This window comes from Geospiza fortis, unplaced genomic scaffold, assembly GCF_000277835.1.
Source record: "Geospiza fortis unplaced genomic scaffold, GeoFor_1.0 scaffold157, whole genome shotgun sequence".
Classification (NCBI taxonomy): domain Eukaryota; kingdom Metazoa; phylum Chordata; class Aves; order Passeriformes; family Thraupidae; genus Geospiza; species Geospiza fortis.
The window spans coordinates 8220912-8241727 of NW_005054314.1; the positions used below are offsets into that span (position 1 = coordinate 8220912).

Consider the following 20816-nt stretch of genomic DNA (forward strand, 5'->3'; position numbering starts at 1 on the left):
TTGAGACAAAACCTGTTCCTGTCCTCCCTGCAGCTCTCACAGACCTTGCAGGGAACAAAAATCCTTGGAACCAGCAGGAGAAGCCTGGAGGTTTTTGTTTTTCTGTCCCGAGGTTGTGTGGCTCCTCTCTGAGGGCTTCTGTCAGCATCTGCCCCCCTCTTGCCACAGTGGCAAAAAGCTAAAGAAGGCAAAGCAGAGGTCCCAGCCCTGGGTTTGTATCCCTGGGCTGTTCTAAACAGAAATTGAAGCCCAGGATGGAAAAGCTCCAAAACAAACCAATTAACTACACCTAGTGAATAATTCATAAGACAAACAGTATTTCTTTTCCGCTCGAAATAAATGCAAATGGTTTATGATCTCCTCAAGCCTGTTTGTTACCTGAAAATCTCCCCCAGCTCCTTCCTGGCAGGTGAGTCTGGGCTGTGGGTGCAGCTCAGCAGCAGGTAGGGATGTCTGGACTGTGCTGGCTGGTTTGGTCAGGGTGTTCAGACCCCCCAGCTGAGGGCTGCTCCACGACCTGACCCCTTTTTTAAGCCATTTTAGCTACACTTAGAAATTCAAGATGGTCTTTCTGCACAAAACCCTAAAGCATCATTGACCATCTGTGTTTCCACAGTAACTCAGTGAGCACCTCCTACAGATTCAGGCTGGGAGCTGCCCCAGCACCAGCATCCCCTGACAGCAGGGTGAATACCCAGGGGGACATCCCCTCCTACACTGGAGCTCTGACAGGCTCCCAGGGGTGACATGGATTTGACAGGTCCCCAGAGCAGCCAGGACACCGCTTGGAGCCCTCTAATGGTTTGCAACTCACAGCAGAAACTGATTGATTTGCGACCTGGGGCTTTAGCCAGTGACACGTTCAGTGCAATAGAATAATTGCAGAGAGCAGATTAGCACTGTGAGGTAATGATCTTTTTGCCTGCTTTTCTTAGCCTGCCTCATCCATCGCTGTCCTGCGTGGGATTAGCATATGCCTGGTTTTGGAGCAAACATTCTGCTTTAAAACCCAGCCCTTCAGATAATGGCTAAATGAAGACAGATAACAGCAGCCTCTGCCCTGGCACGGTGCTGTTGAGCCTGCTGAGATCCATAAATGGGGTTTTTGCTCCATTCCAGGCAGGCAGAGGGGCTTTTGGTGGCCAGAGGCAGCTGCCTGGAATTTCTCCTAGAGATAAAGGCATCGTGCATGCTCGCAGGAAGGTGTGAGCTGCTTACCCCAGCGAGCTGGCTTTTCTCCAGCCTCTGGGGGGCTGGATAGCAGGGTCACAGGGGAAAGTCTGCTCCTGCAGCAGGAAAGGGCTGGTGGAGGCACAGAGTGGATTTCTGCAGCGGGGAATGGCTGTGGGGAGCAGCGCTGCAGGATCCGTGGACAAGTGCGTGGGAATTGCCACCTAATTTAGAGCAGATGGGTGCCAGCACCACCCAAGCCTCCAGAGCATCTGTCCCTCCTGTGGCCAGCCTGTGCTGGGGGGGACAGTGCTCTCCTCCACACCAGGGAGGGGACAGAGTGCCATGGAGCTGGGTGACAATGGGACAGCCGTGCTCAGAGCACTCAGTGAGCCACAGGAACAGGGGCATGAGCAGCCTGTTATTAATGCATTAATGGGGTGGTTTTATACACAAATCCTCCACTATTAATGCATTAATGGGGTGATTTTATACACAAAAATCCCCCATTATTAATGCATTAATGGGGTAGTTTTATACACACAAACCCCCCATTATTAATGCATTGGTTGTATACACACAACCCCCCCATTATTAATGCATTAATGGGGTAGTTTTATACACAAACCCCCCATTATTAATGCATTAATGGGGTAGTTTTATACACAAACCCCCCATTATTAATGCATTAATGGGGTGGTTTTATACACACAAACCCCCCATTATTAATGCATTAATGGGGTGGTTTTATACACACAAACCCTCCATTATTAATGCATTAATGGGGTGATTTTATACACACAAATCCAAGGGGTGTGGGCAGCAGGAGGAACCAGCAGGGCTGCTCGTGGTACAGCCCATATCCCCTGGTTATTCCTGCTCTGTAAGGAGAAAATGGATGGATTCCTGCACAGCCCAGGCAGCTGGAGGGCTTTGAGCAGGGGAGGGTGGGCACTTTGAAGGGTTGGGACAGGCACAGCAGGACACCCAGGCTTGAACTGCACAACAACTGACCTCGGTGGGATGCAGAAGAAGGAATGTTAAAAATGTTACAGTTGACCAAATAGCCACTGGATTAGGAATTCAAAGAAAGGGCTTTGTGGATGAGGCTGTGGAGGGGATGAGGATTAGCACAGCTCTGGCAGAGGCTCCTGGGGTGTTAGTGCAGGTGAGCAGAGCTGCTGGAGCAGGCACAGTGGCAGCAGGAAAACAGACTTGGAGGAATTAATGAGCTGGGTGGGAGAGAGTGCTAAAATCCACCAGGACAGGAGGCAGCAGGAGAACCCTAAACAAATCCACCATGATTACAGCTGTGAGACTGCGACTGAAGCAGTGCAAAGAGGCTGCAGACAGGGCTGAGGCTTGGAGACCTTGCAGGAGATGAAACACAGACAGCTGGCAAAACAGCTCAGCTTCATCAGTCTTGGGGGGAAAAAGGGATGAATGCAGGGGCAGGAAAGCTGACCCACAGCCAAAGGCTCAGAGGGTTTGTGCAGCACCTCCCTGCCCCACAGGGCCCCGCTGTGCCAGACTCTCTGCCAAGTACTGCTGACTGATTAACTGCAAACTCAATCCTAACTCTGCCCTCTTGAATTCAAGGTGGGAGGAGAGGAGAAGGCTTGGCATTTATCAGTGAGATCTCTGCCTCTCAGCTGTCCTTCCCCAGGGGGCAGGGACACCGAGGATGCCCTGGGGACACACACAGCTATGTGCCTTTGAGTCTGCCAGGGCCCTGTCCCAGCTTGTTGGAAACCTCAGCAAAGGCCAAGGGAAGATCTCCTTAGCATCTTGTGGCTCCTGTACCAGGGCCCAAAGAAGGAAATAAAGATCTTACTGTGCTGCTGACACTTTTCCTGGAGGGTTTGGGACCCTTGAGGGGTGAGGAGGGGTGGCAGGGGCTGAGCACAGGGATTGCCCATCAGAACCAGCAGTGCACTACACAACCACAGCAGGAGATGGGGGATAACAACACACAGGGCTCAGGCTGTGCCAAGGAGTGCCCTGGGGGCTGAAGGGGGATAACAGGGGCAGCTGGCAGGGTACCCAGGGGGTGGCTGCTGGGCCAGGGACACACAGCCATCTGTGCTCACCCTGAGCCTGACACCTCCTTCCCATCATTTCCACTTCATCCAGAATCCTCCCTGGCTTGACAACTTCCACAAGTGCTACTAATGCATAAAACCTCCCAGTCCCCTGCAGTAGCTGCAGCCAGCCCAGCTATGGCCACGCAATGCTCCTCTCCAGCCCTGAGCACAGGGGAGGTGCTGTCCTGCTACCTGCCTGGCCTGTGCCACCCCATCTGCCCCAAGGACCCTGCTTGAACCATTAGGGAGGTGTTTGGGTCATGGCCAGAAGGGCACCATGCCTGCCCTGTGACCCTCAGCAGCCATTCCTGTGTGGCACAAGCAGTCAGAGCAGCAGGGGAGATGCTGCAGGCCCTGCTGTGAAGGGGTTTTGGTCTCTAGGGCTCCCCAAGCAGATTGTCCAGCACACAGCTGTGATGTGAATCCCCTCGCAGGCTGGCCCCAAAGCCCCAGCCTCATCCCCACGGCAGCCATGCCTACCTTGGCATCCAGGATGCTGGTCTCCACCCGGGCCACGCCCTGGTTCTCCCTGAACAGCTGGATCTTGCTGACCTTGCTGAACTCGGACAGCACCGTGGTGAGGTTGGTTTTCAGGTCAATGACGTGGCTGATGCCGTGCCGGGGTCCCACCAGCAGGGTGGTGGCTGGCTGCTCCTCATCCTGCTGCCACACGGGGGGGGAGAGACAGACAGACAGACAGGCAGGGTGAACAGACACAGCCAGCGTGGCACAGCCTGCACATGGCTCTCCCCATGGAGCCCAGCCTCAATGCTGGCAGCCTGCTCAGGCCCAGGATGGCTTTGGTAGAGCAGTAGGTGAGGCTGGTGCCACCAACCTGCCTCCCTGAGCCCCCTGGCAGGGCTGGGAGTGCTGTGCAGGATGCCAAGGCTGTTTAAAAGTAAAGCTCTGAAGTGAGTGTCCACATGAAATATTCAGGCTCACTGGTGTCACTGCACTAAAGGAAGTGTGTTACAAATCTGTCTGATCTCACACTGCCTCTGAGAGAAGGAAGCAAAGCAGGGAGTGAATGGATTTCAGAAAAAAAGAAAGACCAAAGCTGGACTGGAAATAGGGATGTTTCTTGCTCTGGTCTAAAGGATGCTTCAAGCCAGGTGTGGAGGGGAAGAGGAGCTGGGCAGACCCTTGCAGAAGATAATAATGGAATACTTTTCACCACTTCAACACAGTTCAGCTCACAGGCTGGCCCAGAGGCATTGCTTTGGTGTCAGAGATAAAATAAATGCTGTCTACTCAGTGTCAGGGGCAGGCTCTGAGTGCTCTGCCACGGCACCAAGCAGACACCATGAAGCTGTGCCTGCACTGAATTCCTGCAGGCAGCCCTTCGAGCTGTGAGGGAGAGACAGAGCAGACCAAAGGCTGCCAGAGATGGAACCCAGCAGGCAAAGCACGGGAAGGCAGGGAAGTGCTGAGACCACGAGTAGGGGTAAAGGGAGGGATGGCAGAGAGGTGACACCTACATGGGGATCTCTGGGTGGGAGTGGAGTGAGAGGGATGAGGGGTGAGCCAGGTCCTGTTTGTGCTGGTGGCTTTCCCCCTGCTGAGGTGCTTTGGTGAGCAGGGGAGATGAAGGATCACTGTGGCAGGGATCAGGCTGCAGCACCTGGGCAAGCAGGGACCACAGTGGCCTTGGCCAGGAGCTGCCCTCCTCCAGGATGGATGGCAGGATGTGCCAGGGCACATCTAGCTACAAACACACGCCTGAAACTCCTCCAACTTCACTGGGCAGGTCACCTCTCTGCCCCACAGGCTGGCAGGAACAGAGAGCAGAGCAAATCCTGACCCTGCAGACCCAAAACCCCAGCTGCTGACAGCAGAGCATCCAAGGCTTTCTGGTGGGCTTGGAGCTCAGCAGGGCAGAGCAGGAGACTGAGGGGAGTGATTTCTGAGGGAGCCTTGTGTCCCCTGGCACAGTCAGGGGCAGGCACCCCCAGCCCAGCCTGGGTTACCGTACCAGTCCCACTGTGTTGAAGAGAACCCCGGCGAAGGTGGGCAGCTCGTTCAGGATCCTCAGGTACTGCAGCTTTGCCTGGGCTGTGGAGACCTGACAAAACACACACAGCTGATCACTGTGAGCACAGCAAAAGAGAGGCAGCAGGCTGGGACAGAGCTGGGGCAGAGCTGGGGGGGCACAGCAAGCTGTCAGGCAGCTCTGGGCATGGCAGTGGGTCTGAGTTGTGGGTGAGGGGGGGTCTCCACTCCCCTGCCATCCTGGGCAGCTGTTTGTTGGGAGGTAACTCAGAGCAGGGCACAGCCAGGAAGGAGCCCCAGTGCTTGATGTATAACCCCCATGAGATGCACAACCCACACTCCCTCCATCCCTGGGGAGCTGTGAAGGCTGCAGGGACCAGGGCAATGGCTCAGCTGCCACCTCCAGAGCTTTCCAAGCCCGGAGCAGAGATAACAATGAGCTGGTGTGTGCCACTTCAGCCAAGCCTCAGCTGATCTCAGCCCTGATCCTCACTGCACTCCCTGCAATCCACATCAGCCCCTGAGAGCAGATTCTGGAGACTCTACCTGGCTGTGGGATTTATCTGCCATCCCAGGGGATTTAAGGAGTCCCTGAGGAGCTGGGGACAGCAGGCTGGGGTGGAGGGCAGGCTGCCACCCCCCAGCCCTGGACAGGGGCTGGGCTCACCTTGGTGCCCCCAGGCTGGTGCTGGTGGGCTTTGAGCTGCTGCGAGAGGGATTTCCGGAGGCTCTTCTCTTTGATGAGCTGCAGGAGCGAGGGGGGCAGGAAGGGCTCCAGGCCCCACTCCTTCCTGTGGGAAGGGAAACCTGCATGAGCTGCCAGGTCGGAGGCGCTGCCAGCGAGCACAGAGGGACAGAAACTGTCCCAGAGCATCCTCTTGCCGTCAGAGGGAGCTGGAGCCACAGCAGCACTTCCTCGGCACCGCAGACCCTGGGCCCCACTCGCAATCATGTAAACTCAGGGATGCAGGGCAAATTCCCAAACCTCTTTTGGGGTGACCCCTCCCTCTCCCTCCCTGCGCCAACTGGGCAAGGCCAGCCTGCACACATGGGCTGGGTATGGGTTTAGGTCCCCCAGGAGCCCCGGGAGGGCTGAGCCAGTGCTTGGTGACAGGCTGAGGTTACACAGCCACATCTCCTTGCCTGGGATGGAGGTGGAAAACCAGCCTGGGTTCCCATGGAAATGATCCTGGGCTCACAGCAACTGTCCCCAGCCCTGGCTGCTGCATGTCAGCGTGAGGGGGCCTTATACAGCCCCGTGGTGGGACCAGGCATGGCTGTCACTGCTGCCAAGCCCCTGAGCCACCGCCCAGCTCAGAGCATCTCACGTTCCACACCCCAAAACGTGGCTGTGACACAGGGACACGGGGAAGGGACAACAAAGGAGGGCTGTGTGGGAGCCTGGGGACAGGCAGGAGGACTCACTCCACGTTCTTGAGGGAGACCTTCTGGCTGGGGCGGGTGGCTGAGACGGTGATGTAGATGTGGAGGGCAGCCAGCCCCAGCAGCATCTCAGGCTTGGGCTCGGTGCCGAAGCGCTCTCTGATCACATCGTTGCGGCTCTGCGGGAGGGAGAAGAGGGGTCCTCACACAGCCCCAGGGACAGCCACTGCCCCCTGAGGGTGCCACCGCAGGGCCCAGCCTTGGCAGATGTGCACCAGCAGCCCCCAGTCCCCAGTACCTGGATGTAGAGGTACTCGAAGGCTGCAGGGTCCCGGCGCAGCAGCTCCACCGGGTCCTTGGGGAAGAAGCTCACGCGGAAGAGGCATCTCATGCCGTGGTAGTGTGTTCTTTGCACCACCTGTGGCAGGAGCAGAGGGGAGCAGTGAGCCCAGGAACCATTGGCTGCAGGGCATGAGATGCCCTCTCCTCTCTTCTGGTGTTGTATTTGATGTCTCTCCTCCATGCACCACCTTTCATCCTGACAACATCCCAGCCTTCCTTGGTGGGATAGCTTTGCCTGCTGCTGGAGGGTTTATGCCACTCAGGCTAATGTTTGCTCCGTGATCCCCATTTTCTCCCTGGTCTTATTGGCTCTTCCAGCCAAGGATGCTCATGAGTGCTGTCTGCAGCTGCCCAGGCTGGAGCACAGAGCAGCTCCATGGTGCTGTCAGTGTGGGGTGGATAAACCCTGACTATCTCCCTCTCTGGCCACCCTTTTCACCCCTGAGCCTGCAGGACCATGCCAGAGGCAAGGAGAGGCTGTGCCACCCCACAGCACAATCCCAGCCTGTCACAGCACATGTCACATCTGAAATGGCCTCAATACACAGAGTGTCACCATACAGTCTCAGAAGGCTTCAACCCAGACAGAGTGACATCAGGTCACTCCAGAAGGCTGTAAGGTGTAAGCATCTCCTCTTTCTTGCTCTTTAGCCCAACCCTTTACACCCCTCATGTTGATGCAGTGCCCCTGGGTGCCCTCTGTTCCCTTTGGTGGTTGCTCAGCACACCTGGGCACTCCATGGCTCATTGCTGTCAGTGCTGCTCACCTGCTTTGCACAGCTGTGCCCACAGGGGATGAGGCTGGGCCAGCCCATCCCAGTGACCCCAAACTGTGCCTACAGCCCCATCCCAGTGACCCCAAACTGTGCCCACAGCCCCATCCAGTGACCCCAAACTGTGCCCCTACTCCAGCCAAGCCCACACTGGGGGAAGGGGAGGCTCTCCAGGCCCAGCCCCTCACCTGGGCTGTGCCACCACCCTCCCACCCCAGCAGCTTACGTGGGCCAGGGGCTGCTTGTCCAGCAGCAGCAGGAAGCGGTGGCTCTGCTCGGGGCTGGAATACTCCAGGACCAGGGCAAAGTGCTCGATGTGCCTCAGTGACAGGCGGTCCTGCAACGTCACCATCACGTCCTGCAAACACCATGGACAGCCCTGGGTGCCAGGCACTGGCTGCTTCCCAAGAGGGAACTGGGACCTCGCTGAGAGCCCACTCTGAGCCCACTGAGAGTCCCCAGCAGCCGGGGCAGTGCCAGGATGAGGCTGAGAGGGTGCACAGGTGGCACCAGTGACCTTGCAGAGGGAGGTGGCCAGCAGCTCAGCACCTGGGCTAACCCTGGGTGTGCTGAGGGGGCTGCCCCTGGCAGGAGCACTCACAGGATATCCAGCCTGGATGGAGGGCAGGCTCACAGCAGGGAGAGAAGTCAGGAGAGGCAGAGCCAGCAAAGCCCCATCCCTGCCAGCTGCAGAGCGTGCTGCCTGGGGAGGCAGACGGGTCATCCATCATGCCAGAGCGGCTCACAGCCAGCCCAGCGCTGCTGATCGTGCTCGGGAAGCAGAAATGCATCGGGCAGGTGGGAGGAGAGGAGTGCCACGGAGCCCCGGGGGAGAGGAGGGGCTCACCTTCACAGTGGTTCGGCCATCGAACGTGAAGGATTTGATCTGCCCGTTCTCCAGGAAAACCTTCAGCACGTTGGGAATGAGGAGGAGAGCTTCTTTCTTCAACATGTCCTGGCATGTGGGGCCAGCAAAGGGGGAGGCGAGGAGGGTGGGGGGCACGGAGAGATGGAGGGAGGGCGGGGAGAGAGAGAGAGTGTCAGTGATGGAGCACTCGTGGCATCCTCTGCTGCTCTGGGCTTTGTGCAAAGAGGCACATTTCCCCTGAAAAGCCAGCGTTCTGTTGAGCCATCAAGAAGCGCAGAGCTGAGGCAATTCAGAGCTGCCTGACAGATTCACCTGCTCAGCTCCCAGCAGCTGCAGTGCAACAGAGCACCTGGCTCTGCCCAGCCCAGCCTGTCCTGCTCCCCAGCTGCTGTCCCAGACAGGACCCATGGCTGGGGTGGCTCAGAGCTGATCTCCCCTTCCTGACCCTCATCCCAAACCTACCCCCCCTCAGCCCTGCCCATCCCTTCTGCAGAAAGTTGGGAGAAGGCTGATTTTATTTGGTGAGAAGCTTTTCAATCAGATAATTACCTAATTGATTTTGCTTTAAAATAGAACGTGCTAGGAGCGCTTTATAGGGTTTTTTTTTTCCACATTTGTTTTGTTGTTAATAAAACCTTTCTGCAATTAAGAGATAAAAGCACTGGGCTGGAACTCTCCAGCTTCCACAGCCATTCAGCAGTGCCCTGGTCACCCTGGCCCACACAGAGGCATTCCAAAGCTTTTGGGATCAGGCTGGAAGCCACAGATCTTCCTCAGAGCAGGCACTGGCATTGCCTGGGTGCTCAGGGGGACTCAGCTGAGAGCAGGTTTCTGAGCCAGTTTTTGGGGCTCCTTTAGAAGGACAGGGGACAACCACACAAAGTCCCCCCAGCAGTGACCCAACACACTGACTGTGCCCAAGGGCACCTGTCCTGTGGGGCTCCCCAGGCCCGACAGCTGCTCTCACCCAAAGCAGGCACGAGGAGCCCCGTGGCCCTGGGGACTCCTCAGGGGGTGAGCCACAGGGGAAGGCAGGGCAGGACTTGGCAGGACTTACTGGGTCTGTCTCGCCGACCGTCACCTGCTCAGAGAATCGGACTTTGGCCGGGTTGGACCTGAGCTTCGCCTTCTTGGCTGCGCTGATGAAAGCAGATTTGGGAGACTGCAAAGAGAGCACTGGGTAAATCACCTGCCTGCCCTGGGAGCCATGGTGTGGGGAAAGGCAGACACACAGAGGAAACCCCTCTGGAGCCAGCGTGGTGATGGGGAGTGGGCAGCAAACCATGAGATGGGGAGGGTGGAAGGCAAATCCCCTTGGCTGTGGTTACACAGCAAACCATGAGATGGGGAGAGTGGAAAGCACCTGGCTGTGGTTACCCAGCGCTGCAGGCATGGCCAGAAGGATGAGGAGCAGCAGCCCCTGAAGTCACACCAGCAGCATCAGTGTGGCAGGGAGGCTGCACCCCAGGGCCTGGCAGCCCTTGTGCAGGCTGAGCTCCAGCAGATGTCAGCCAGGACTTGCCTGGAGGCACTGGCACCAGTTGGATGGGACAGATGAACCCCTTGGATGTGGGTTTGCAGCCCCAGGGAGATGGCAGCACCCCGGGCATCCCTGCAGGATGTTCTGGTGGCAGTACTGCACACACTTCAGCACAGAGACAGTCGTGCCAGAGCTGTGTGTGTCTGATGGTGCCAGCACCAGCTGAGCTGCCTGTCCTGGCTGGCAGCCATCCTGGGCTGGGAGGAAAAAAGCTTTTTTAGAGAGTGGCACATGCCCCTGCTCCTGACAGGGCAGCGCTGGGTGGGGCATCTCCTTTCTGGAGAGGAGGGCAGCACAGGAGAGCTCTCACTCCTGTCTTTTCCCAACATCAAAGACTCGGTGAAGCACAGATGGTGCCTCTGGTGTGACAGCTCGGTGTGCCCCATGCACCATCAGCATCCCCAGCCCTTCCAGCTCCCCGGGGACTCCCGGGCCACCAGAGACCCCTCCCTGCCACCCCTGCCATGGTGGGTTACTCCACTGGACACACGGGATGGGGATATTTTCCCTCCCTCCCTCCTGGTGACAAGCACAGGGAGATGGCTGCACACCCACTGACCCCAAGGGGCCGTGGCAGCTCTCAGACCCCACAGCCTGGAAGAGCCTCGGGGATCAGTTGAGCTGCCCAAATGGTCTCCAGGTCTCCCAGGGCCTCCAGGGACCCTGCCTTGGCCTCCAAAAGCACTTTTCACCCCTGTCCTGGCTCCCCTGGAGCTGGCCATGGCCCTGCCAGTCTCACCTGGTGGGTGTGCAGGACCGTGAGGATGATGAAGTCCTTGGCCTTCCTGTGACAGAAAGGAGGAATGAAGATACACGGAGCCTTATGGTGATGGAGCTCAACATGTGCAACTGGCTACTGAGAGCACATCCCACCCTTCCAGCCCAGTGATGTCCAGGACCTTTGCGGGCTCCTTGGGGTGCTTGACAAGGTGGCTGTGGATTCCTTCCCACTTCCTGGCCAGCTGGGAACGGCTCTGGCACTGGCTCCAAGGCTCTCCCCCTGCTCAGGCTGGGAGTTCCCCACCCCAGCAGTGACCACTGGTGCCGTGGGTGTGCACTGGCACTGCGAGGCTTTGGGCTCTAGGGGCACAGCAGCCTGGCGTGAGCCCCTCCCCAGGGGCGTCATCCTCACCTGACAAGCTCGATGAATCTCTCTCTGGGGGCTTCACTCACATCCTCATCGTTGATGGCCAAGATCTGGTCTCCTGGCAGGAGTTTATCCTCAGAGGGGCCGCCTGCCAGGAGAGAGGGTCAGGGCCAACGCGGGCATCCCGGAGCTGCGGGGCGGAGGGGAAGCACGGGGGTCCCAAGCATCCCCAAAGCATTTGCCCACCTATGTGGCCGTGGAGGACGCCCTGCAGGAGGCCCAGCAGAGGGGACAGGAGAGGACAGGAGCCCAGGGAGGGAGGCAGGGCTGTGTTTCCCGGCACACTGCAGCCGTGTCCAGGAGCAGCCCCACACCCTACCTGCAGCCACCGAGCGCACCACCACGGGCCTCTCGCTGCCAGCCACAAAGCCGAATCCGTGGAGGGGGTGGCGCTGGACCGTCACCTGTCGGAGCGTGGCCGGAGGCAGCTGCCCACATTCCATATCATCGCCACCGCGCTCCTCCGGCATCACATGGCTGCGCTGCAGGCACAGGGACAGGCTGGATGTGAGGAGCCCCTCCGAGAGCCCTGCCCGCCGCTCCGAGCCCTCCGGGGCTGCGGGACAGCCCCCATCCCCCTGCAGAGCTCCATCCCCTTCCTGGGGCAGCCCCGATCCCCCTGCAGAGCCGTGCTGCTCAGTGCCTGTCCCTGCCACTGCACCGCCACCTCGGGCAGGGGACACTGATGGAGGTGCCACTGAAGGGTAAATCACACCATCCCCTCCCAGCACCCCACTGCCCCAGCACTGCACTCATTAGATGGGAGATCTCAGTGGGGTAAACCACTGCTGGTGTGGCTCTGGCCATTCCCTGAGGCTCAGGGCAGACAGCAGCAGACCGAGAGCTCTCTCTGCCATTCTGCAAAGCTTTCAGAGCAAACCCCAGGGTCGGCTTATTCATGCTATGTAACACAGCTCAACAATATCAGAGATAAGTGAAAACAAGTTTAGGCAGTCTAAAAACTGGGATTAAGGCAGGGTCAGCCGTGTTGCTACAACCAAATCTCCACCATCAGCCCAGGGACTTCTTGGAGTGGAGACAACCAGAAGATGGGAAGGTCCAGCCCAGGGCAAGGTCATGTCAAAGCTGCCCTTGGCATCCTGGAGCAAGGCCAGCCATGGCTCCAGGCTGTGAGACTGCCATGGGGGAGCAATCCCAGCACCACGGGATGGCCACAGAGCACAGCACAGATGGCAACACGCACAGCCCAGCCAGAAAAACAAAGTGGTGAACGTGCTGTTGTTCCTGTGCTGCTCATTGCTTGTTCCTGTCCAGACTATTTAGTCTATTTTAAAGAGATCCTTCCCGGCCTTTTGACAACACACCAATTGTTCCATCTCTTATCAGTATAGGATTTGATGCATCATCCATCTAGTGCTATCTGTCTGCATTTCTGACACCCCCACCTGCTCCCAGCACTGTGTTTGGCACCTGCTGCAGAGCCAGGAGGAACAGCACGTGGCGCTGGAGGGGACAGGAGCCCCTGGCAGCTCCACACCAGCACACACAGCTTGGGCCTTGAGGACATCACAATGAGCAAAGAGAGCCCTGTGCCAAGCCTGATCCCCAGGTAACCACCCAAAACCCTCCAAGGGAGGATGCCATGTCTGCCATGGGAGCACAGGTGAGTCTGCCCAGGGTCAGGGATCCAGCTGTGCTCTGTGACAATGGGATGCCACCACAGCCAGGTGACCCATTCCCAGTGCCATTTCCCCTCCCGCATGCAGCGGCACATGGCTGGAGAAGAAAGCAGTGATGCCTGGGGCAGGGAACTGGTGAGGAGCAGCAGGCTCTGGGCACCCCCGAGCCCGGGAAGTGCTGCACCCATCAGTGCTCCCAGCAGGAGCAGAGCCAGCCCAGCCCAGCGCCGGGAGAGTGCAGCTGCAGGGAAGCACCGCCGAGAGCATCTCCCCAGCCACCGTCTCTGCACCGCCTCATTAGCTGCTCTGCTACTCCCATGAGCATTCAAAAGAACAACAGTAACAACCACAACAAAAAGAATCACGCGATCCAGCCAATTTTCTCAAACAAACGTTCTCCAAGGCCATTGTGTGCAGCTGAAAAGGCTGAATGCAGCACTGCGTCTCCACACGCCTGGCACGGCCAGGGAGGATGCCAGAGCTGGCTGCCACAAGACAGCGGGCACCGAGCTGCTGGCTGCCTGGGGACACTCCTTTCATGCCACCCGTGCTGCCCACAGCCACTGCAGCCCCCCAGCAGATGAAGATGAAGATAAGCACAGGGCTCAGAGCAGTGGGATGCTCGGAGATGGGGCTGAGCTCAGTGCATGGCTCCGGGGAAACAGAGGCAGGGCTTTGCTCACCAAGTCACAGCAAAGTGTGTGGCGAGTCCCAGGGCAGAGCTGCCCAGCTGTGTCCCCAGATGTGTGCGATGGGGGTGTCAGTGTCACCAGCGCCCCAGGGACCCCGCGGCTGAGGCACAGCCGGTGACTGCCCAGCACCAGGGACAGCGGCGGCTCCCGCAGCCCAAATTACCATCAGAATTGGCTAGCCTGAAATCTTTGCAGCTTTAACAGACAGAAGGAAAAGAAAGCACACCTCACTTCAGCCACAACCAGCCTGCCATCCAGCGTCAAAGGGAAAAGGGGAATAAAGAGATGGATACTGACAATAAAAACTCCTTTACCGGCCTCTTAAGCTGCTCCTCTCCTGATAAGACTTGGACGCTGCAGAAGCATTACCAGGAAATTAAATAAAAGAGGACGAGTGTCCTCCTAAGCAGGACTTATCCACTCCTAGAGAAGCAGTAATATGCTCAGCAGCAGGTACGACATGCCTTCTCCAGGCTGTGGCTCTGAGCATCCTCCTGCAGCAGCTCTCCCTTGCCAGGCTCGGGGATTAACGTGTGCTCACTCCGGACCAGAGGGAGAGGTCAGAGAAACCAGCAGCAGCAGTGGCTAAGGCAGCTCTCTCCCTAACACTGGTAATTGGCTGCACCACCCAGGAGCTATCACTTCCTTGGAGCCTGATTTTTTTTTTGGTGTTTCTTCTTTTGATTTCTGGGCAGAGCGCTGTGCTGGGCTGCAAAGCTCATGGGCTCGCTCTCCCAGCAGGGAGTGAGGATATGAAACAATCCCCGGAGCTCAGCAGCTCTGGGGCCATCAGCAGCACCCAAACCCAGCCTCACCCTGGGGCCACACTGCCACCACCCTGGGGCAGGGACCAGCACTGACCCCATCCCCCTGCAGGGAGCCAGTGGCTGTTTGTGCCCCTGTCCCCACCCTGCCTGTGTCCTTACCTGCCTGCTGCCCACCCTTAGCCCAAGAGCCTGCTCTGCATCCCCTTGTGACCACCATGGCACAGTCACTGGAAAACAGCTCAGCACAAAGTGAAAGGACTTATCAGGAGAAACCTCTCTGTCCCAGCAGCAGCAGGAGCCCACCACAGATGTAGCCCTGTGGGAGCACCTGGCTCTTCACGTGGCATGAAGATGTCCCACTCCTGGATGTAGCCCTATGGGAGCACCTGGCTCTTCATGGTGTCTTGACTCACGTGGCATGAAGATGTCCCACTCCTGAGGCTGGGACACTCATCTGCTGTGCTCAGAGCTGACACTGATCTGGTCACACTCTGCCACCCAAGGTGAGAGAGACATCAGCTCAGTGCTGATCAGTCACTGCCCATCATGATTCACCCACCACCAAGGGATGTGCCTTCAGCCTCCTGAGCACCTTCAGACCTCCCTGCCATGAACAGGGCTGAACACAGAGCCCTCACACCCCCAAACAGATAAAGGCAGAACAGGAGTTACTCCAAAAGCTGACGCATCCGTTTTTAATTTCCTACCGCAATAAATCTCTGCTCCCTCTGAGGACTGATTTTCTGCCTTTGCTCTCAATGCTGCCTGGCCATCTGCCACCAGAACAAACCAGCACCACCTGCCTGGGAGGAACCATGGTCTCCATCTACCCAGGACACTCACACCATTTCCAACTGCCTTTAAACAAGAGCACCAGGTGAAAGAACTTTGTGCAGCCCAGGAAGGGCCCACAGCTCAGCTCTGGGATGGGGAGGTCTTGTCCCTTCTGCAGAGGGGCAGTTTGCAGGTGTGCCAGCTCTCCTCCCCCTTCCTCTGCTGCTGTGAACAACCCAAGAACAAGCAGAGTCCTGCCTCTCCTACTGCAAGCCCATGGCTGCTCCTCCATCTGCCAGGCTGCAGTTGGTGAGTGGCTGGTGAGGCATGTGGGATCCTGAGCACGTGTGGCAGTGGCTGGGAGGGCTGGGGAATGGGCCAGGAAGGGTTTTATTGGGCAGCAAATGGCAGCTCCAGCCTCACAGCCCAGTCTGCATCTCAGATGGAGCCGTGGGGTGCCAGGGCACGTGGGGACCAACAGCAGGGACAAAGGCAGAGCAGGCAGAGCTGGCTGGCACGGGATCCACCACAGTGTGTCTGCTCCATCAGCCCTGCATCTGCACCCAGCAGGCACCTGGGCACCTTGGCAGTGCCATTTGGCCCACGTTTAGGTGTCAGACACCCCCAGCACAGGCAAACAGATGCTGTCCTTCCTGAGGAGCTGCTTGGCCACACAGACCCAGACAGGCTGGTAGTGCTGCCCCTGCTCTGGCAGTGTTTAACAGCTGACTGAAGGGAGGGGAGCTGGGTGAGGGGCGCCAGCCCGGCTGAGACAAACACCAAGGGCAGCACAATAACCCTGGCCTTCACGGGTGAAATCCCCCATGGAGCCAGCCAGGAGAATGCAGCCTGCACACAGCTCTGCCATATGGCCCACGACTTTCCCCCCTGCGCTCCAGCTTGGATTTGCTGTCAGGATTGGGAAGCAGTTTGAAACCAGCAGAGCTCCTCAGAGGGAGCTGGCTGTCCCGAGCTGGCAGGCGAGCTGAGAACACTGCTGGTACAAAGGTGGGTGCCAGATGGCACCCTTTGGAGGGCACAAATACCCCTGGCTCTCAGAGCAGGGACAAGCAGACAGTGAGCAGTGTCCAGCAGAGCTGCTGGAGAAGCTGATGAGCAGCCAAAGGCAGCTGTAAATAACGAGGCAGCAGCCGCAGCCTGGCTCCGGGCAGCAGCCGCAGCCTTCTGCTGCTCAGCCTGCAGCTTTTTAAATGCTCCTGGCATCTCACCTAGAGATAAACACAGGCTAAAGGGCCAGCTGAGTTGGGGGCTAGCTGGAAATCCTCGGACTTGTTATATCCTGGAGGTGGCAGAGATGGATTTAAATCCCCCTGGCAAGGAGTGGAGCCAGCTCGACAAGGTGCTGGGGGAAAGAGGGGCTCAAAAATTCCCAAAGTAATGATGCCAATTCAAAAAAATAGAGTATAAGCATGGCCAGCAAAGACCCTGTGTGTCACCACAACCTCCAGCCACGCTCAGGTCACCAGAAAAAACAGCTTCTGCAGAGGGAGAGGCTGTCCTGAAACAAGCCCTGGGAGACACAGCCAGAGGAGAATCTGCAGCCCAGCCTGTATTGCACTTTCCAGGGGCAAACACACACAGACATTGCCTTCCCCAGCTGAGACCTGGCATTCCAGGCTAGAAAGAAGCAGAGGGACCATGGTGGTCCCTGAAAGCAGCCTGACACTGGGCAGGGAGCTGGCTCTGGTGAGAACTGGAAGGCACCTGTGGAAGGAGGTTTGACACATGGAAACGGCAGCACTTTGCCACACAGCAAACAGCTAATCCCAGGAGCTCCCTGCCACAGGATGCTGGGGAGGCTGGAAATTCTACTGGGTTTGAAAAGCAATTCCCAGCTACTAAAGCCAGAGGCCTGCACATTTTCCTTGCTGTAGCTTGCCAGATGCTTTGAGAATTTATACCAAGAGTTGTCTGATCAATGTGCAGCAGGAGAGAGGACCCGAGCCCACCTCAGTGGCACAGCGCACCTGCACGGGCTGCCCGAGGTGCACCTGGGTGTGGCAGAGGTGGGACTGAGCTGAGTGTGCCACTGGGTGCCCTCAGGTCCCCAGGTAAGCACTCAGCACCTGCAGGAGTGAAGGATGCTGAGCGTGAGATGATGACAATCCCCAGATTGCTCACTCACCCAGCCTGGCCATGGCTGCACAAGTTTGGGACAGCCTGGGGTGCTGTGGAACCTGTCTAAATGCCCTCCCAAAGACAGTGGGTTCTCTCATCTGTGCAAGTCTCCACCACATTACAAACACCATTCTCCTCCAAACTGTTTAATGCTATTACAGTCACCATCCTCCTCCACCAAATTGTTCCAACCAGGGGCTCCCACTCAGGTAAAAAAATTCTCCTCCAATCTTCCCTACGATTTTTGGCTGTTTAAGGGATTTTTGTTCTCCCCAGCTGGAGAAGAGGATCAAAGCAAAATCCTTTAGCAACAGGGTCAGGCCCAGAAGGCTCATGCTCCTGACTCAGCCAGCTGCAGGCAGAGGACCAGGGGGCTGCTGGCAAAACTGTGCAGAGCTGGAGAGCCTGGGCTGGAGAACAGGGACTTGAGACAGGCAGGGCTTTCCTTGCAGGGCTCTAACAAATCTGCCTGCAGTGAGAGAGGGGTGTGAAGAGGAAAGCCTGTCTCCTCTCTAGTGCACTGAGAACATGCCCTGAGCACAGGCTGCAAAGCCACAGCAAGGGACAATTGTTTTTTAGGCTATCTTTCTTTGCATTTGGGGATGCCCAAGCAGCTGGGCATTAATCTAGGGCCTGGGAGAAACTGGTTTCCAGCCCCTCCTCTGCCACCATCTGCTGTGGTGACCATGGGCATGTTGCCTTGGTCCTCCCCTCTGTGGTGCTCCACTGGTGCCAGCCCACAGGAGCCCCCCCTTGCCAGCCAGGCAAGACTCAGAGGGATTTCTGTCTTTGTGAGGACTACAGAAATACAACAAACAGACAGTCAACACTGGGATAAAATGAGATGAACACATAAGAGGATTAATCAGAGATAAGGAGCAATAGAATAAAATTTGCAGCATTTTTCTCCATTCTTTGTGTGATGCTCAGCTGCATGATGGGGGCTTGGAGTGATACCAGTTCCCCACCACAGCCTGGCCACTCTCTGCCTGTCACTGCTGCAGTTGTAACTCAGGAGATCTCTGTGTTTTATTTGCTTTCTGGTGGTACTGGAGGCAGCCACCCCCGGCCCTATGGGGAGGAGGGGGATGACACCAGCCCCAGGTGTTCCTGCACCTCTCCTGCTAGCACAGGCAGCTTGAACCCAAACTGAGCCTTCCCTGCAGGAGCCCCCAGGTGCACCCAGCATGTCCCCAGAGCCTCGTGCCCCTCAGGGACAGGGTGTGTGCTGCATGGCACAGCCAGGAGAACGGCTCCCCCCACACCTGCGTGGGCACCAGGCACCCAGGGCCCACCTTGCTCCAGCAGGTTTGCAGGAGGAGAAATTTATGGCTGCATATAAAGTTCAGGGGGGAGTTAAATAAGGCAGGAGATTTACACGTCCTTTACATTCCATTAGCGAGCAGGCACAGCCTGCATCCCCTCCCAGGCACCAGGCAGGAAGATTCAGGGAGGCTGTCAGCCCTCCTCTCCCACAGCTGGCAGGGAGGCTTGAAAATCCAATCAAGCACTTTCCTCTGGGCCTTCAGGAATCCCAGGACTTTCAGTGTGGATTTACAGGGAGCAATTTCCTCAGTGGATGACTTGGACTGCTATCTCTACCTAGCACAGTGCATGGAAGGGACCTGGGGGAAGGAGTGCCAGAGGAGGCAGGACAGATAACAGCATCCCCAGCCCAGACTGCTGGGGACAGCCCTGGCTGCACAGGGAGCCTGAGCTGGACTCAAAGCAAGCTCCAGCAACCCACAGCCCTGCCCTGCCAGCCCATCCAGAGGTGGCAAACACTGGAGCATTTCTGGCACTACAACATTGGGGAGATGGTCCCCCAGGCTGTGACACAACTGGCCCAACAAACTCGCCTGCATGGCAGCAGGGGCTGTCCCAACAAGCCCCCAGTACTGCCACCAGCCTTGGCAGGAGCTGCACAGGAACCTGCCCATGGAGGTGACAAACAGCCCCAGAGAGCCCCCTCCACCCCTGCCTTCCCTAGGATCCCTCTCCGTGCTCCAGGGCTCAGCAAAGCTCTTGAGCTGATGCAAGATAAAGGCAAAAACATTAAAAAGAGAAAAAGCACCAGAGCAGAGGAGCCTTTGTGTGTGATGCTTCCAGCCTGGGGCTCCTGGCCTTTCCAGCAGAGAGGCTTAGTTTGGACTTCTTTATAATCTCCTCACAATCAGCTCCCAGCTCTGCTGCCTGTGCCAGGGTGGCCCTGGGGGTGGCAGGGTGGGGAGGGGACTCTGCAAACTGCAGAATCTGTGTGTGCTTTTAGAAGCACACCTGCCCACGTGGACTCTGTTTTCAACATGTGGGTGTACAAATGCTGCACTGAAGAAGCAGCAGCAGCACCTGTTGTGTACAGCCCTGTGACTCCTCACCCTCAGGGCACCACAAGGTGCTCACCTGGGGAAATGCTGCAGGAACAGCACCACAGATTGGCCTGGGTTGGAAAGGATCTCAAAGCTCATCCAGTTCCAGCTCCCTGCCATGGGCAGCAGCACCTTCCACCAGGCCAGGCTGCTCAGAGCTCCATCCAACCTGGCCTTGAACCCCTTGAGGAATGGGGCAGCCACAGCTTCTCTGGGCAGCCTGTGCCAGGGTCTCACCACCCTCACAGGGAAGAATGATTTCCTAATATCTAATCTAAATCTGCTCTCAGTTTGAAAGAGACATGGGGACACAGAGCTGCTCCTGGCACACACACTGTCCCCAGGGGAAAGCCCAAGGGACAGCTCCATGCTGGCCCCACTGGCACACAGCCCCCCTATTGCCAGAGCTCCCAGGGTCACACTCCCCTGGCTGCGGCAGGGAAGGGGCTGCCAGCACAGCCCTCTGGTCCCTGGGAACCAGATGGGACCAGAGCAAGAGGCAGGAGCTCATTGCCCACGTGCTGTGGGTGCCCACAGCTTTGCTTTACCCACAGCCCTGCACTCACCAGGGTGCTTTGAAAGCACCTGTAATGACAGAAACGCCCCAAGAGGATTCTAAACAAGCCCAAATCATTTATTGGTGTCACAAGCTGGCCAGCTCAGGCTGGGGCTGGCCAGGTGCTGAGTGCAGCCCCAGGAGATGCTGCTGAAGGCACAGCAGCGCTGCACCCCAGCACCATGGCAGCAGAGCTCAGCACTCCTGCTGCACAGGGATCTGATGATTTTCTGAGTTCCTGCTGTAGTAATGAGCTTAATCAGCCCATGCAAATCAGTTTCCATTTGAAACCAGCCTTATCTAATGGAACCCACTCAGTATTTGCCTCCTGGAGTTTTCACACAGGTCGATCTTCCCCGTTGCAGGTGTGAAAGGCAACTGGGGCAGGGAATGGTTTCACCTTTCCCAGCACTGGACTGCAGCTTGGAGCTCCATGGCAATTTCTCAGCTTCATTTCTCACATTCTCATTGTTCCCAGAAACAAAGGGAATTAGGCTCTGAAAACCTCTCTCCTCTGGCAACGGATTATGTCCTTAGATTACTGCAGCCATTCAGAGGAGCATTTGGATAACGGAATTTACACAAT

General features: G+C 57.3%; 1 protein-coding gene across 3 annotated transcripts in view; it reads right to left on the bottom strand.

Moving 5' to 3' along the window:
• The window catches only part of FRMPD3 (FERM and PDZ domain containing 3), a 28900-nt gene extending 17126 nt beyond the window's left edge, over nucleotides 1-11774 (bottom strand). The window contains exons 1-11 of one of the 3 annotated variants that reach the window (XM_005419885.2): nucleotides 11616-11774; nucleotides 11282-11384; nucleotides 10889-10934; nucleotides 9667-9771; nucleotides 8589-8696; nucleotides 7968-8099; nucleotides 6925-7044; nucleotides 6669-6805; nucleotides 5911-6034; nucleotides 5227-5316; nucleotides 3735-3914 (exon numbers count right to left, since the gene is read on the bottom strand). In XM_005419885.2, coding sequence (XP_005419942.1) covers nucleotides 3735-3914; nucleotides 5227-5316; nucleotides 5911-6034; nucleotides 6669-6805; nucleotides 6925-7044; nucleotides 7968-8099; nucleotides 8589-8696; nucleotides 9667-9771; nucleotides 10889-10934; nucleotides 11282-11384; nucleotides 11616-11766 — 1296 coding nt within the window. In that variant the 5' untranslated portion in view covers nucleotides 11767-11774. Of the gene's footprint in view, nucleotides 1-3734; nucleotides 3918-5226; nucleotides 5317-5910; nucleotides 6035-6668; nucleotides 6806-6924; nucleotides 7045-7967; nucleotides 8100-8588; nucleotides 8702-9666; nucleotides 9772-10888; nucleotides 10935-11281; nucleotides 11385-11615 lie in introns of those variants that run through there. The other 2 variants (XM_031056094.1, XM_031056095.1) reach the window with 2 other exon arrangements.
• Between the last annotated feature and the right edge of the window lie 9042 nt (nucleotides 11775-20816).